Raw genomic sequence first — 18,151 nt, forward strand, 5'->3', positions numbered from 1 at the left:
TGTAAGCAACAACCTGTGCTTTTTGATTTGAAAGAAATTTGAATATTTATTTTTAACATCAAAGCTCACTTAGTTTAGCATGGATGGAATGTGCAGATTAAAACTGAGGTCAACATTTATTTTATTTTTTTACTCAGCATTATCTGAAGTAGCACTGACTTGGTTTTTGCTGTTTGCACAATAAACTTTTTTGATTTAGTGAATTTCACTTAGATGTTTTTTTTTTCCTGTTACGGCCACTTTTTATACAATTTGAAGTATTTGAACATCTGTAATTTTTGTGCTCCTTCATTAAATAAAAAAAAACATTGTGTAATGAGCAATTTCTTAAGTAAAATTTAGGTTTCGAGGCTCAGAATATTGACTGGTAGAATTGTGCCATTGAGCTCTGATTTAAATGGAATACAGTCGTTTAGTTTTAATCCGAAACGTCAAATGTTTCTTCATCCTAGCATGATTGGATGAAAATAAAAAGAACAAAACAAGCTTTGCTCCTTTTGTATTTCATGTATGAAATCATAGTATGATAAATGGACTGTACTTACTGTATAGCACCTTTCTAGTCAAGATACTCAAAGCTCTTTACAATACAATCTGTGCCCTCATTTACCCATTCATACAGCCGTCTACTGGATCTATACAAAGACTAATCAGTGCTTTATCACATTCATTCACCAATGGGAAACACATCGGAGACTATGAGGAGTTCAGTGTCTTTCCCAGGGACACTTGGGCATGTCACTGCTGGTGGAATCGAACCCCCAACTCCTGCATTGGAGGACAACTTCTCTAGCCACTCAGCCACAGCTGCCTGCTCAATAGTTGCAATTAAATGTTGCATGTATGAAAAATAAATTCACCAAACTAAGGATCTTATAAAGAGAATCATGGAAGAGGCTAAAAAAAAGGTAACCAGTAAACATACTTGTGGTACGCCAAGAAATGAGCTCTTAATCTGTTGGGTAAGATTTTATTTATTTATTTATTTTTATTAAATGCATGACGAAACATACCATTGTACTCTTTTAAAGTAATCTTCAGCTATTTCCTCTGACATTATTTCAACCAAAATGTAAGAGGAGTGTTCAAGACCACTTTTCAAAATGGACTCTTTAGAAGTACAAACCGGATTCCAAAAAAGTTGGGACACTAAACAAATTGTGAATAAAAACTGAATGCAATGATGTGGCGATGGCAAATGTCAATATTTTATTCGTAATATAACATAGATGACAGATCAAAAGTTTAATCTGAGTAAATGTAAAATTTTAAAGGAAAAATATGTTGATTCAAAATTTCACAGTGTCAACAAATCCCAAAAAAGTTGGGACAAGTAGCAATAAGTGGCTGGAAAAAGGAAATTGAGCATATAACGAACAGCTGGAAGACCAATTAACACTAATTAGGTCAATTGACAACATGATTGGGTATAAAAAGAGCTTCTCAGAGTGTCAGTTTCTCTCAGAAGCCAATATGGTAAGAGGATCACCAATTCCACCATTGTTGCGCAGAAAGATAGTGCAGCAATACCAGAATGGTGTTACCCAGCGTAAAATAGCAAAGACTTTTAAGTTATCATCATCAACCGTACATAACGTCATCAAAAGATTCAGAGAATCTGGAACAATTGCTGTGCGCAAGGGTCAAGGCCGTAAAACTCTATTGGATGCTCGTGATCTCCGGCCCCTTAAACGTCACTGCACCTCAAACAGGAATGCCACTGTCAAGGAAATAACAGAATGGGCTCAGGAATACTTCCAGAAAGCATTGTCAGTGAACACAATCCACCGTGCCATCCGCCGTTGCCAGCTGAAACTCTACAGTGCAAAGAGGAAGCCATTTCTAAGCAAGCTCCACAAGCTCAGACGTTTGCACTGGGCCAGGGGTCATTTAAAATGGAGTGTGACAAAATGGAAGACTGTTCTGTGGTCAGATGAGTCTCGATTTGAAGTTCTTTATGGAACACTAGGACGCCATGTCATCCGGACCAGAGAGGACAAGGATAGCCCAAGTTGTTATCAACGCTCCGTTCAGAAGCCTGCATCACTGATGGTATGGGGTTGCATGAGCGCTTGTGGCATGGGCAGCTTGCATGTCTGGAAAGGCACCATTAATGCAGAGAACTATGTTCAGGTTCTAGAACAACATATGCTCCCATCTAGACGTCATCTCTTTCAGGGAAGACCCTGCATTTTTCAACACAATAATGCCAGACCACATTCTGCAGCAATCACAACATCATGGCTACGTAGGAGAAGGATCCTGGTACTGAAATGGCCAGCCTGCAGTCCAGATCTTTCACCTATAGAAAACATTTGGCGCATCATAAAGAGGAAGGTGCGACAAAGAAGGCCCAAGACGATTGAACAGTTAGAGGCCTGTATTAGATATGAATGGGAGAGCATTCCTATTTCTAAACTTGAGAAACTGGTCTCTGTCCCCAGACGTCTGTTGAGTGTTGTAAGAAGAAGGGGGGATGCCACACAGTGGTAAAAATGGACTTGTCCCAACTTTTTTGGGATTTGTTGACACCATGAAATTTGGAAACAACAGATTTTTCCCTTAAAATGATACATTCTCTCAGTTTAAACTTTTGATCTGTGATTTGTGTTCTATTCTGATTAAAATATTAGATGTTGGCACCTCCACATCATTGCATTCCGTTTTTATTCCCAATTTGTTTAGTGTCCCAACTTTTTTGGAATCCGGTTTGTAAAATGGAACAGCAAGGGGAGGCTTAAAACTTTTGCACATCGCTGTTTACGCACATCTTGACACTGACGTGTTTTAAGTTTTCACACTAACAAAAATGTGTACTGAATGAAAAAAAAATCATCAGAAGACATCAAAGTTTTTACTCCCACCTCTTACACACCCGTTAAAAAAAAAATACAAGTTTGTCATGGGTGAGGTGTGTCAAAGGGGGTGGGGTGGGGTGTAGATGACACTTATATAGCTGGACGTAGTTATACCAGAGCACTTGTCACAATGGATCGTGAACTCCACGCACAGCTAAAGAACTCTGGTAAGTATATTTTTTTAAATAATAAATATTCTCTATGGATCTAAAAGTACTGTCATGTCGTACGACCATCAATGATGAAGCAATTTTATTTCCTAAACCAATTTTAATAGAAGAAAGTTTTATTACTGCTTACATATGTAGGTTTCTAGAGTTTTTAAAATGAATCATGATTATTTTTAGCTTGACCAATATTTTATCTTTTGGGTGATGTGTTATTGCAGCCATACTTTATATATATATATATATTTATATACACACTTTATTTGGGGACCCTAATTCTGTTTTTTTTTTGTTCTTTTTTTTTTCATAGTTGTAAATTTGCGGTTTTCAGTCCGTTTTGATTTAATTTACACGTTGTGAGTGTTCTCTTTGTTTGTGGAGGATTAATTACCCCTACAATACCAGATGCCACCTAATGCATCAAACATCAGTTCAGGGGTCTGTCTGCTCAAATCTTTGACCTCTGGACATTTTCACTACAGTCCCTCTCCATTGAATCAGTGTTGAGGTGAAATAACATGACTGGGAAAAACTCAAAACACATCAATATTTTAATAATCTTAGTGAGTTAAGTTTATAATGTTGCAGAATAAGTTTAGATGCGTTTGCCCGTTTAAAAGTGATGGTCCACATAACATGTCCTGCTTTTTCCTCAGTACTTGTCTTGATGGTCTCGCTGGTTTGGCCAAGTCTTGTGCTTCCCACTCCGATTCATGACATATGCTGCACTGAAAAAAAACTAATACTAGAGCAGGTGACGGGCCAGCTGCAACATGAAGCAACCATTCTACTGAAGAAATATGTAAGTACCACCCATTGTCTGTGCTTTTTGTACATGCAAGCAGAAGTGGCTGTAAATATATATAAAACATTTTTTTTTTATTATTGCTAAACTACTTCTAAATCACCAAAGAACTACATTTTTTACAAGACTAGATGACTGAGAATCTTCATCAGCGTACAGCAGTGAAGGCTACTTATGAGATAGATCTGGTTGGCAAGCCGCAGACTGATGAAGTCTTCTGGATGGAAGATGAACTGTTCCAGATGACATGATTTAAATTTTATTGTTAACAAAAAAAAACTCTTTTCCTCATTTGTTTTTATAAACGTAAAATAATATTTTCCAGTCACTCCTTTGAAATGCTGTTAGGTTTTGCACGGGGGCAACACAAATGACTTATCCCAGCATTATCTTTAACTTCATTTATTTTCAGTTATTCTTAGAGAAGCCTACCAACTTGTACCGATTCAACACAGACAGTACGACACTGAAAAAGTATAAAATTATAGAACTGTGCGATTGCCAGGTTTGAGACTTAAAGCTTTGTTAAAAACACATCAGGAGAGCGGCTACGTTTCAGGCGCAAACGTTTTCTGCAATGACAACAATCCAGCAGCTGTGCGATTAGTCAGAGTCAGAGTTTCTTGATTGTCATTCGCACCTCATGTGGTACATGTGGTGGAGCGAAATTATGTACACAAGGTCCCAGTTACATCCAACAATAAAATGTATAAGAAAAACAGTAATAACATCTAAGATATGAACTAAGAAAAACATCAACTAAATATACACTAAGCACTCATAACATAAAAACATTGAACATCAGCACAAACATGAACATGATTAGATCTTCAAACTCACAATTTCTTGCGCAAATAAAACTGATGCCAAAAAAGCGCAACACTGTGACATTTCTGTAGGACCAGTTCTGGTGAGCCTGTAGTCGTGCATCGTACCATGTGCCATTAGGGCAGTTGTTTTACTAAATGAACACAGTGTTAGTGTTATTAGGAAATTTGACTAAACTTTGATATTGTACATTTAAAAACCATAAAATAAATTAAACTAAACTAAACATCTTGTCACAACTAGACTATAATTTACATGTGCTTTGAAGAAAAGCAGCCTGATTATGTCGTATTACAGTTATTGTCTAATACCGACTAAACGATACTGATTTTTTTTTTCTGTTAATTTCATTTGACACAGGAAGTGGTTCACAACATCCACAGTACGTCAGTTCCAGATGATGTCCCCAGCTCCACAATAACCGGCATCAACTTTGCTGAGAAGCTGCGAGACATCTATATTAAGAACCAGCTTTTTAAGTTGCATCTTTCACAAGTAGAGAAATACCAGAAGGATCTTCTGCCCGACCCACTAAAACATTTAAATATATTAGCACTCAAGGAACGACTCGCTCACCATTTTCTTGCCATAAAGGCTTATCTCATCTGCATCGACCCACAGACGCCCGAGCCGACGTCACCGCCTGGCCTGCCTGAGAAAAGAAAAGGTGACTATCTGAAGAAAGTCTACAGCTGGGGAGTCCTTCTCAGGCTGAGAGAGTGGACTAATGAAGTTCTGAATGTGCCAAATGACAAAACGCCTTTTGTGAGCACTTTTCCAAAGCTTGTTGGGCCGAACTTTAACAAACTTAAAAGACATGGGAAACCACAAAATACGATTGTATCGACCACACGGCATCAAAATACAGTAGTCCCAACCATCTAAGATAAAATAGAAATGTATTGATCTATGAGTCCATCCATCCATTATCTTTACTCGCTAATTCCTTTTTGTCTTGTGGCGGTCCTTGTGCGAGAGGCGGGGGACTGGACAAGCCTCCAGTCCATCACAGGGACACATGGAGACAAACAACCATTCACTCTCTCGCTCTCACCTAGGGACAATTTAGAGTTACCAATCTGTCTAACATGCATGTTTTTGGTCTGTGGGAGGAAACTGGAGTACCGGGAGAAAACCCACGCATGCACGGAGAGAACATACAAACTCCACCTAGAAAGGTCCCCAGCCGGGATTTGATCCAGCAACCTTTTTGCTGAGAGGCAATTGTTCTACTAAATGAGCCACCGTGCCACTAGTAGAATCGGATCAAATTGATCTATTCAATTTTTTTTCATAAAACCGTAATGTGCTTTTAAAAAAGAATCTCTTTCGGCTGCTCCCTTCTTCAGGGGGTCGCCACAGCGAGCAAACTCGCATGAAATATTTGGCAAGTTGTTTTACGCCGGATTCCCTTCCTGATGCAACCTAGATTTGAACCCTCGACCTCAAGATTACAAGACAACAGCACTGACCACCAAGCTACCGCAGCCCTTATTTGAAGTAATTCTACTTATTTAGATTTGTTTATTAAAATGTCTATTTAATGTGATTATATTATTTATGGCTAAATATGTGTTTCAAAGTACAACTGTATTTAATAAATCTGTATTTATTCAAAATATGACTGACACTTTATTATTTGTTTCATCGTACACACTAAAAACCTCTGGGTTGAAAACAACCACTTATTGAAACAGCACTGAGTTAACTTTAGACGACCCAGGCAAATTATTTAACGTAACAGTAAAGTTTTCTATCCAAAAAATGGGTTAAAATATGTAAATTATAGCAGCTAGTAAGTTGTTTGCAAAAACAACCCAACTGCCTAGATCATTACAACCTGTGCTAATCACCATGACCATCTAATACTTTATTTTATCTGACCATCTAGTTCAAACTGGTTACCAAAGCCAAGCAGAGTAAACATTTTCTTACAAGTTGTTTTTTCTTCTTTCATTCTAACGCTGGTTCAGTCAGGTTAGAGTCGGTCAAAATAAATCTAAATAACCAGCAGATTTTTGTGTGTGTGACTCAAACTCTTGGTTTTCAGTGGATTCATGAGTATTTTGTTTACGAGGAGTGTGGATTCCCTTTGACATTTCTGGAGAACCACTGTAGTAAACGCTTTTTTAAAACCTGCACCGTTTAATGTAGCTCAGAAGAACTGCAGCTGCTTCATGCCCATCTGCTCACAACAGGCTCATGTTCAGGCTGCTGTTTAATACATCATGTTGTATTACTGTTTCTACCGTTTCTTTTTTCAAACTTTTTTTTTTTGTTGCTATTTTTGGCTGTAACTGGTACCTTGAATACACAATTTAGTTCCACCTCATGTACCACATGTGATGTGAATGACAATAAAGAACCTTGAACCTTTATGTACGTTTCATTTCATACTCTGCGGTCTTTAATTGAGACGGAACAAAAATAGAATTGTGACGTGAGCAGAGAAGGTTAAAAATGTCAAGATGCTAATAGAGTTTTGGGAATTATAGTTCCCTCCAAGACATGATGTAAAGATAGTTAACCTTTGTCTGATGTCATTAGAAAGTTTGGTTCAGTTTTCATGAAGGTTGTCTGGACTGAAACTGTAAACCAGGGCTTCAACTGGTGGCCCGGGGGCCAAATCAGGCCCATGGATGAACTCTGTTCGGCCCACTAATGGGTTCGTTTTATATAAAACTAGATTTTAAACCATAAAACAACTTACTTAATGAGAATAACGGCTGGACGTCCGTCCCCTGAGCTCTTGGCTTTCAGTAACTGTGGCCCCCTGAGTAATTTGGTTAAATAGCCCTGCTGTAAACCGTGGCGACGGCAACGTTCTCATTTAGATAATTGCAGGAGTAAGAGTTATTTAAAACTGATTCTTTCATTCTAATAGCTCCGTGTAGAAACAGAGTTTTTGAAAGGATAAAAAAAGTGTATTATGATGTAAGATATGCACAGCAAGCTTGGATTTTAACCTGGTTTCCTCACATTAAAGCGGCATTTGTACACTTCCGTCCACCAGTTCTGTATTTAAATTGTCTGTTAACTTTACAGAAGTGTTCCTCTGTGATGCTGCTGTGGATCGTCTGCTCAATCAGCGATGAGTGACAACAGGTTTGCATGATTTCGTCCACTACAGTGAAGAAACTGGATGCCGTCACGTGGGAGAATGTGTTGGAACTTTTCAACAATAAATCATGTTCTGTCAAACGGAAGCAGTTTCGGATGCGTGTGTTCCTATTGTTGAACTTATGAGGTGATATTTTTAGATGCAAGTCATAATTGTTTTAATAATATTTTAGTTGGGGTGTCTGGTATATGTTTGGCCCGCCCCATGCTTACCTGAGCAGGTGGTATGTTCCAGTTAGGTGAGACTGTAAGAACTGCTTGCTGCACACTTTACAGCGGCAGCAAGTTTTATTTAAACCTCTTTTTCTTATTTCCCTCAGTTTATTTATTTTAATTGTGCTTTTTTTTTTGTAATTAATACTAACAAGGCAAGTTAGCATTTTTGAATAAATAACCACAATACCAACCTTTAAACGTTCAGATTCTGTACAATCTCCTGCAACATTTTGCTTTTATTTTCATCAAATGAGCTGAAGGCTTTCAATAAAAAGTTGTTTTACTCAGGTGCGCAGAGAACGACGCTCCTCAGATCAGCCTTCCTTCCTTGCGACTTCTTAAAATGAATCAAACGAGTTGAAAAATGTGATAAGAGGGTTACAATGGAATTCAGTTCTGTCAACGTGCTCTTGATGGTTTGTGGTTATTAGTCACATTGACGCACTGAACATATAACTTGAGAAGGATGGGAAAATAAATGAGTCAGAGTAAGTCGTCATAAAAGTACCTGATAAAACAACCGACTTAAGCTAGGATGTTGACGTAAACATCTAAAACATTAAAGTAGCTTGGATTTTGTTTGTCTGAAGTAAAATTGGATGATTTAACTTTTTGAAAAGTGACGACACAGCTGAGTTTCATGAGTTTACACACGCACACCATTTTCGGGGGAAGTGACAGAAGATGCTGACCTGATGAAAGTATGCTTTTTTTAAATGAAAGGATATGAGGACGTTTATCTTAAATCTTAAACGCCTCCATGAAGAGTGTACAAATATAATAATGATGCAGTGTGACTGACATTACCGACTGAGCCGTCTCATCGAGCTCTTGAGCCAAATAAGAATGAGAGCAGCAGGTACAGAGCGCCATGCTCTTTGAGCAGTGTGCATTAAAAGTTGTTTCCCCTCAAACAGCAGCTGATCGAGCTGAAAGCTAAAACTGTGTCCTTGTCTTTGCAGGTTTTCTTGGAGTGGCATGTGCCTGGATTCTGATGCAGGGCATCGCTGCAGGAGCTGCACTCAAGAAACCTGCAGCTGGAGCATCCTGCGGCCTGAAGGACCTGCTGGTCCTCACAGAGCGCCGGGTTGAGGAGAGCCTGGCAAGATTTGTGAGTAAAACGCCCACGCTTAACCTGGAATATTTAAGTTACTCGTGCTGCTGTAGTCGTCATCACACTTTAAGATTTTAAATGCTTATTGTGTATTCAAGTATAGAAAGAGAGAAAAAAAGTTTATTTCAAAGTCATTTTCTATGAAAAGCTAAGATATTATTTTTTATACAAATACATTTTCATACAAAGATTTTTCTCTAAAATAGGAGTCCTCAAATGGTGCACTGTCATTTGGAGCTGGACCAAAATAAAGATTTATCCGGACATACATGGATTTACTTTACTCACCTTTTTTTTTGTTTTGTTTTTTTATAGACTTTATGGTAAATTCCAAAGAATGGCTTTTCCCCACAAAGAGGTTTATCAATTTATTTTATATTGTAAGTTTATTATCAATTTACTGTAATCAAAATTCAAAATTATACCCTGGTTTTATGTAGTATATTTTTTATCCAATATATACTTTGGATACTTTTGTAGAGAAAAGTTTTCACAGATAGATGTCGTTGGATATCTCTGTACTAGACCAAAACAATTTACCAGTAAAATAGTAAAAATATGTTTGGAAATAACAGATTTCTATATTCAATTCAGTTCAATTTATTTATATAGCACCAAATCACAACATAAGTTATCTCAGGGCACTGAACAGAAACATTCACATTATATATCACTTATTCCAGATGATGGTTTCCTCTGGTACCAGATGCTGTGCAGCTGGAAGGATTTTTACCGAAACCTTTTTACTTTTGGGCATTTGTTATGATGTGTAACCATGGCACATAGGTGCTTTATTTTAACAACCAGGAGCAGCTGATAAACATCTCAAAAGCTCAAATACCTCAACTATAGCCCCAAATTCCAAACGAGTTGAAAAAGAGGCACTGTGGATGAATTCCCGTCAACCTAGCGGCGGTGCTCTATCTGACCGCCGAGATCCTGGAGCTGGTGGGAAACACGGCTCGTGACAACGGGAGGACCGGGATCATCCCCTGGCACCTTCAGCTGTCTGTCCGTGGTGACGAGGAGCTCAGCAGACTGCTGGGAGGAGTGACCATCGCTCAGGGAGGAATTCTGCCCGGCATTCAGGCAGTCCTGCTGCCCAGGAGGCCCGCTGGATCTGACAGCAAGCTGGATCCAGGTGGACGGATCAGTTTCTGTGGCTAGATTCTTTAGATTCGCTGCAGGAGATCCTTCCTGCCCACAGCTATCAGCATCTATAAGAACTCTTGAATGAAACCAGGAGGATGAGCTACGACAACACTTAATTTCTCTTTGGGATTAATAAAGTATTTTTGGAGCCAGCATTCAATAAACTATTTCATTAAGTCCAACAAAGTTAAGTCCAGTCCTCTGGACGGTTTCTTTTTTTAAAGTTTCATCTTACATCCAAATACGTCATCAGTCCAAGGAGCTGCAATAAACTCAGTCTTATAAACAGCATCTTCACAGAGTCAGTCAACCAGTTTGATGGTGCTCGAGTGGTTTCTGGGGTCCGCCCTCTCCCCCGTCGACTCGTTTGAGGCAGTCATGGCCAAAGCGGTTCAAAACATCCGGATTCATGCTCAATAATCCATTTTCGACCTGGATTATTGAGCATGAATCCGGAGGTTTCGTTGTTTTTAAATTACAGTTGAAATTGTTGCGAAGGAAACTGAAGCATATTTAAGTCGTGTGGAGCTGGTTTATTTTCAAACAGCCGAGCTGCTGCATTATTTTATGACGTGGAAATGACGCACAATCGGGCAGCATCTTCAGTCACGTGTGTTGGATGAACTTTTAATGTCAAACTGTGTTTTGTGAGGTCATAGCTCCTGCAGGAGCTGACTTCTAATCTAACACCCGTGTATCAAATGTTCAGCGTTTCAACAAGACTGCTGATGCATTTTATAAGAAATGATGGTATTAACGTCCCTATCTGCTCTCTCTTTCAGGATGAAGCTAATGGGAAACACGTGGGTACTTGGTCCCTCGGCTTCCCTGAGCTCCAGGTCCACCGGAACTCTTCCCCCAGCGGGCCCAAAGTCCAGTGCAGCCTCCACTTCATGGCCCAGGGCATGGAGAAAATCTTGAAGGACCAGAAAAACAATCTGAATCCCCAAGATGTTTCACTGCACAAGAAGCTGCGGGGCACGATCTCACGGGTCAGAATGCTTGCGGTGTGCGTGGAGAACCACCTGGGAGGGAAATGCTCCCACGAACCGCCGCCACCCAAGATGCCCAAGCACGTGTTTGAGAGGAAACAGTGGAGCCGTACTCTGCTGAAGCTGGCCGGGGATTATCTGGACTGGCTGCAGCAGGAGGTTATGGAGGTTTCACCCATCAAAGAAGCGAAAAGGAAAAAACATAAAGCTGCAAAAGCAACATTTCATAACTACTTAAGAGGGAGCGTGCATCAGCTGTGAGCTCAGCTGAAGTTAGTGTCTTATGCAAATATGGTTACAATCTGTGTCTTTAAATGAAATATTTTCAAAATCTGCACAAGATCGTCAAACAAACCTGTATCTTATATTCTTTTTACCATGTAGGATTATAAATAAATTGACTAAAGTCACCTGTACAGACTCGATGACTTTTTTAAAAACTAGAAACACTTTATAGCAGGGCTGTTCAACCGACGGCCCGGGGGCCAAATCAGGCCCACGGGTGAGCTATGTTCGGCCCACCAATGGGTTCATTATTAAATAAAACTAGATTTTAAACCGTAAAACAAACTTCATGACAATAACTGCTGAATGTCTGGACCCTGAGCTCTTGGCTTTCAGCAACTGTGTCCCCCTGAGCAATTTAGTTGAAACGCCCCGCTTTATAAGTATAATTTAACATTTTCACAAACTGTTCATCAGGCCCTGTGATGGACTGGACATGTCCAGGGTGTCCCCCGCCTCTTGCACAGGGACTGCTGGACATGGGCACCAGTGACACCCCGCCCCCCGTGACCCAAAAAGAAGAAGCGGGTAAAGATGATGGATGGACAAACTGTTCATCACTGGCTTTGCCACAGTTCAGGGAGACATTGATCATTTTCTTTCATTCATCAACTGAACATGGAGAGGTCAAAGGTTCACAGGTGTCCACCTTCCAGAACTAAAAGTATACTGAAATACAAAAAAACTGCCAAAAACCATCAAGTTAAAACTAAAATAGACTCGCATGCAAGACTATTTGCATATTTTAAGGAGCTGTTCTAAACTTAACTACCGTATTTTTCGGATTATAAGGCGCAAGAGCGCGGTGTACCACATAACATCGGTTCAAGCTCAGTGAGCACAACCAGATTTAACACATAAGGCGCACCGGATTATAAGGCTCACTGTTGATTTTTGAGAAAATTAAAGGATTTTAAGTGCGTCTAATAGTCCGAAAAATCTGGTGCATAATATCCTGGTTCATGCTCAGTTATCAAGGTAGAAAAATGTTTTGAAAAACGAAACGAGTCGGCGGGGGAGAGGGCCGACTACAGAAACCACCGAACACCATCAAACTGGTTGACCCACTATGTCAAGGTTCTATTTATAAGACCGAGTCTGTTGCAGCTCCTCGGACTGGAGACGTTTTTTGATGAAAGACGAAACGTTTCAACAAAAAGAAACCGTCCAGGAGGACCTGACTTAACTATACTTGTTTCTTATCATATAAATGAGCCACTTCACAAAAAAAACAACTCTGCAACGTAAAAGTATCAGAAATGACTTTTAATTAAGTTTGATAACCTCCAACAGCTTGACGTGTCCCCATGTGATAGTAATTAATCAACTTGCCAAGGAAACAAATGAGACGGGGTTCTAATAATAATTACAGAAGTGTTTTCTCAGCCGTCGGTGACTGTTTTCACTCCGCCGTCCTCTCCCTTGTGAGCGGGCCACACCACCCGAGGTACAAAACGTAGGTGGATGAGGCACCTTTTGAGGGTCGCCGGTTGAGCCTCCATCAGTGGACCTTACAGTGAACTGTGCAGCCAGATGGACAGAACCACGGGCAGATGCCCATCAAATAGGTGGAAAACCAACACGGAAATTCTTTATATTTATTGTTCCGTGTGGTTTTCTAAAATCCAATAAATTCAACTATTTTTTTCCACCATGTCTTATTTATCCAACAGCACCGCGTTGTTTAAAAAAACAAATACAGTACTTCAGTTATTTACCTCCTGTGATTAACGCCAGGACGCACGCTCGTGTCAGCAAACACTAAAAACTCGTGTTTTCAGTTTCACAGTCATTTTTATTAAATACTTTATTTCACACGCATGCAATATACACAGAATTACACATTTGTTATGTTTGAAATGCGTCCAAAAACCAAGAATTCAGCGATTTTTGAGGCTAAACCTGTTTTTAGAATACGAACCTAGTGAAGCTGATGGATGAGCTCTGTGCTTTAGACCCGATGATCATCATGGATGAACGTATGACGTCTTCTATGCACTTATGAAGTGTAAATAATAAACTTACAAACAGCATTTGTTGTTTTGTTTTGAGGTCGGAGGTCTTGGATGTCTTCATTTGTTAATGAAAAATGATTCAGAACAGTCTCTCCTTCGCCAAGTCCCATTCCATATCCAAACGGGGACTTGGTTTGTTTTAGTTTACTGACCCATGATTCGTTTGTTCTTCTTAAAACCACAGAAATAAGTGCAGTTCATATAGGTAGGAGCTCCGGAGGACTCTCGCCGTAGCAATACTTTGCTTGCGGGTTTCTGTAGGTGTTTTCATGCTGGACGCTCTACATAAGAAGACAAAAAGTTTCATAAAGTCAAATGGTCTTTATCACAACATATTAATAAAACAAAGCCAGCGTGCTTCTCCATTGCTTTACAAATAAGTCAACTGTTGAAACGGTTGCATTTCTGAGAAAATAAAACACACTTTCATAATCAGTGCTTTTGTTTCCAAATGACTACAAATGTAAGCGTAGTTTTGAGAACGCCGAGGTTGCTAGATTGTCAGGCTCGATTATGCTAATCTGTTCTTCGGCGAATAACGTACCTGTGAGGAGGTCCTGCATTTGGCGAGGCACAGCTCAAAATGGTCCTCGACGGCAGTGAAAAGGTTCTGGAAGCCTTTGGCTGCACGATTCAGGAAGCGCTCAAGAAGAGGTTGCTGGGGAAGAGTACACACATAAGCAACAGATTATGCGTGAACACAGATATGCAGATTGTAATCTGCGGATTCCTCGTCACCTTGCAGTTGTGCAAAATCAGAGTCAAAGTTTCAGATAAAAGCAGAGCAATTCTTGCATTTCGTGAACATTTAATTAAATGCACGTTGGTAAAAAAAGAACCGTGCAGATGACAGTTAAATCCCAAGCTGTTGTAGATGCAACAGATTACCTTATCTGGCTGGAGGCAGCAAGACACGCAGTACTCGTAGATGCTGCAGCAGCCGTTGGCCAGGCAGCTTTTACAGATGTACTGTCTGGTGCTGGGAGCGTTCACATTGCAGCAGCTGTTAACCAGCAAGTCTTTCCTCTCGCAGACATAACCTGGTAAAATAAGACCACTGATGAGCATAAACACTGAATATTATAGCGCTGAGTTATAAAAAACATCATTCACCTAGTTCGTCAGTGATCAGAGTCTTGCCCTGGATGGAGTTTCTGCACTGAGTAATCTGCCGGCTGCTGTTCCCGAGGTTGAAACGGACCTTCCAGGCGATGCGCTGCTCTGAATCTTTAACCTCTAAGAGCGTGCGGTCCCGTATGGACCTCTCCTCCTGCAAAAAAACAAACAAACAAAGCATTGGATATTAAGGACTTTAAACAGCAGAGTTTAAGAGCAGGTGTTGTGATATTGGATGCACGTCTGTGAAAGAACGAGCCTGCAGCCAGTTCACTACAGAGTTTAACTGGTTTCATTTGCTTTTTTTTGTAGATTTCCTTGACTTATACAGAAACTGTGACGTATACGGTTTTGAATTAGCGATTCAAATATTTCAATTCAATATTGAAATATTGAGCATGCATCAGGATATCAATTCAATATTGTTTTATTCACACACACACACACACGAAAACTAAAACTAGCGTATGCTAACGCTTTACAACTTGAATCCCGCACTCGTGTCTTTGAATTGACAAAGCTCCTCGGATGAGAAGTCCATTTGTTTTGTTTTTAACCTTTTTTTTTTTTTTGGGATGAAGCATATGCTAATTTTTTTAAATTCCCAAAGTATATTGTAATTAGTCCTGCCACGATAACAAATTTTGCTGGGCGATTAATTGTCTCAGAAGTTATTGCGATAAACGATAATATTGTTTGAAATTTGACAATAATTGGTAATTATTGTCAAATTTACGAAGAAATGTTAATTTGTTTGCCTGTAGTACCCGTTTTTGACCACAGGATGGCAGTGTTACACTGTTAGAACCGAAGGATGGATAGTGAGGGAGCGAGCAGCGTCTTTTTAAGAAAAATGGAAGGGAGGCCTCTTGACGTGACATGGGTTGTGTCTCTTCGGTTCTCAAAATGGCGGCCGCTTGGTGTGTTTTGAGCTCTTTAGCATAGCATTTTTCACACAAAGCTTTTAATTAAAGAAAAAAATCAGTAAACAAGTTCTCAGATTATTTTTAAGGAGAAAATCAACATTTTACACGAAGGCACGGGTTTCAACCGTGAAGTTTGGAGCTTCAACAAGACGGAGGTATCATGCGATTAATTGATTTATTGTTTATCGCGACAGGCCTAACTGCAATCACTTCTTTTTTTTTTTTTTGGTGAGAAAAATTGAGATTAATTTTCTGTTGAGCAAAAATGACTTGCAACCATTTTGAACCAGTGGGCACCTGATCAAACAATGAGCTTAATTAAGATATACATTCTAATAATAATAATAATTTATTAGGGTATTTACTGTAAGCAACAACTGACACAGCAGCAAAATAACTAAATTCTAGATATTTGCACAACTGTTTCCACCAAAATATAAATGTTCACATCTTCTAAACAAATCAATGTTGTTTTTTTTAAATTAAACACAAAACTATCGTGCATTATTTTGCATCATGATCACCCTTTCACTGAAAACAGTAAGGCCTCTGGGTCAAAGCATTTGCAGCAGTGTGTGTGCGCGCGCGTGTGTACCTGCTTCAGAGTGCTAGTCAGGAAGTAAATGAGGGAGAGTCCAAAGACGACCCCCAGCACCCAGCGCTTCCTCAGTAACCTCCGCAGCACCATCATCTCATGACCCTTGTATCCGGCAGCTGGCTGTCAGAACATTAAATCCACCAGGTACTGACCGAACTTCTCAGCTCCGTGGAATGTGAGCGTCACACCACGAGTGATCAACCATTAAAAACCAACCTGACCTGCTCGATCTGTCAGAGCCCCAAACGAGCTGTCAACGAACGAGTGAGACGTCCACACGGGCTTTAGCTACCCCATGTTGCAGTTTTCAGACAGCTAAACCAGTTCAAACTGAATATATCGAGCCGAGCAGCAGTGAATGTATTTATCTTCTGCCTAAAGGAGGTGGGTGTGTTAGCTAATGGGGCTTCATCGTAAATAGCCTGCTTTGTTAGCTTGCTAGCGTTGTTAGCCTTCGCCGACACTGATGATGGAACAATGTTAAAACGCTGCCGAACGAGCCCGCTTAGTCTCCACGGAACAAAAATGTTCTGTAATGCCAATCGTAAGTATTAACGAGCGGTAACGGTGCTGTTCATCCAGCAAAATCTAACCCGCAACGTTAAACAACAACACAACATTCCTACACGGATGTGGTCTGTTTGGGAGCAGGATGTGCGGCAGGCCGTTGTAACATATAATCAAATCACAACTGTTTTTGCTCACATTTTGAAATATTGCTCCTTCTAGACAAAATTACAATCTCGCCATATATGATTTAAAATAAAATATCTAAAATATAATTCTCAACAAATTCATATATATATATATATATATATATATATATATATATATATATATATATCACAAAGACAACAATAGACAATCATAGGATGCAAACAAATTGAGAATATATATATATCCATCCATCCATTTTCTTTACCCGCTTATTCCATTTTGGGTCACGGGGGTCACTGGTGCCCATGTCCAGCAATCACTGTGCGAGGGGTGGGGTACACCCTGGACGGGTCTCCAGTCCATCACAGGAACACATAGAGACAAACGAGACGAACAACCATTCACTCTCTCACTCACACCTAGGGACAATTTAGAGTTACCAATCAGTCTAACATACATGTTTTTGGTCTGTGGGAGGAAACCGGAGCACCCGGAGAAAACCCACGCATGCACGGAGAGAACATGCAAACTCCACCCAGAAAGGCCTCTGGACTGGGGTTTGAACCAGGAACCTGCTCGCTGAGAGGCAACAGCTCTGCCAGTTGCGTCACCGTGCTACCGCTATGTCTACAGTAAAATGGTATTTAAAAAAAAGTAACCAAAAAAAAAAGAACAGCTAGATTGTAAGGCAATGTAGAAAATTATAAACAAGAACATGTCTGCACTGGTTTTTCCCAGGAACTTAACAGCTGTTTAAAGCCACTTATAGAGAGATCAAGGTTGAGAGCTTCAGATCTTTTTGTAAGATATTCCAGGAAAGAGCGGAGTAGGAGAAGGCCCTTTTGCCCAGTTCAGTCTGCACTGAGGGAACACTGCAGGTAATAATGTCCTGAGAGCGCACGCTGTAGCTGCACTCACGCAGAGACACGTAGGAGGAGATGTATGAAGACAACAGACCAAGAAGTGATTCAAAGATGACAACGTACCAGTGAGAGAGTCTGCATGAAGTTAATGATGACCAGTTAACCAGTGAATACAGGTGTAGTTACAGCCAGTTATGAATCTTAGCGCACCATGATAGACAGCGTCCAACATCTGCAGGGTGCTTGTAGATATAAGGTCTACAGAGCTGTCATAACTAGATTAACAGTAGTCGTTGCATTATCGAGAAGTCTGGTCAAAATAAATGAAATAATAAATGTTATCTGCACAATAGTTTTCCCAACGTCGATTGTTAAAGTATTCTTAAATTAAAAATTTGTAATCAAAATTTGAAGCAAGACCAACAAAGAGCAGAAGTGA

General features: G+C 39.9%; 2 protein-coding genes across 2 annotated transcripts; one reads left to right on the plus strand and one right to left on the minus strand.

The window, feature by feature from the left end:
- The first annotated feature begins 8,840 nt into the window (after positions 1 to 8,840).
- Positions 8,841 to 11,585, plus strand: LOC119413011. Its single transcript, XM_037680022.1, has 3 exons — positions 8,841 to 8,853; positions 8,957 to 9,105; positions 11,043 to 11,585. The coding sequence occupies exons 1-3, from the start codon at positions 8,841 to 8,843 to the stop codon at positions 11,511 to 11,513; spliced, it is 633 nt and encodes a 210-aa protein (XP_037535950.1). The 3' UTR covers positions 11,514 to 11,585.
- A 1,906-nt stretch (positions 11,586 to 13,491) lies between these two features.
- spring1 (SREBF pathway regulator in golgi 1) lies at positions 13,492 to 16,825 on the minus strand. Its single transcript, XM_037680217.1, has 5 exons — positions 16,190 to 16,825; positions 14,666 to 14,822; positions 14,441 to 14,592; positions 14,097 to 14,210; positions 13,492 to 13,833 (listed from the first exon to the last, which is right to left on the minus strand). The coding sequence occupies exons 1-5, from the start codon at positions 16,283 to 16,285 to the stop codon at positions 13,750 to 13,752; spliced, it is 603 nt and encodes a 200-aa protein (XP_037536145.1). The 5' UTR covers positions 16,286 to 16,825; the 3' UTR covers positions 13,492 to 13,749.
- Between the last annotated feature and the right edge of the window lie 1,326 nt (positions 16,826 to 18,151).

This window comes from Nematolebias whitei, chromosome 8 (genome assembly GCF_014905685.2).
Source record: "Nematolebias whitei isolate Nwh7 chromosome 8, NemWhi1, whole genome shotgun sequence".
Classification (NCBI taxonomy): Eukaryota; Metazoa; Chordata; class Actinopteri; order Cyprinodontiformes; family Rivulidae; genus Nematolebias; species Nematolebias whitei.

Excerpts from the sequence above, each read along its gene's own strand:
- LOC119413011 (XM_037680022.1), top strand. Across the intron at positions 9,106-11,042 it reads AGGAGAGCCTGGCAAGATTT|GATGAAGCTAATGGGAAACA; the intron begins GTGAGTAAAACG and ends TCTCTCTTTCAG.
- spring1 (XM_037680217.1), bottom strand. The coding sequence starts at position 16,285 with ATGATGGTGCTGCGGAGGTTACTGAGGAAGCGCTGGGTGCTGGGGGTC. Across the intron at positions 14,823-16,189 it reads TGACTAGCACTCTGAAGCAG|GAGGAGAGGTCCATACGGGA; the intron begins GTACACACGCGC and ends GTTTTTTTGCAG. Across the intron at positions 14,211-14,440 it reads GCTGCCTCCAGCCAGATAAG|CAACCTCTTCTTGAGCGCTT; the intron begins GTAATCTGTTGC and ends ACTCTTCCCCAG.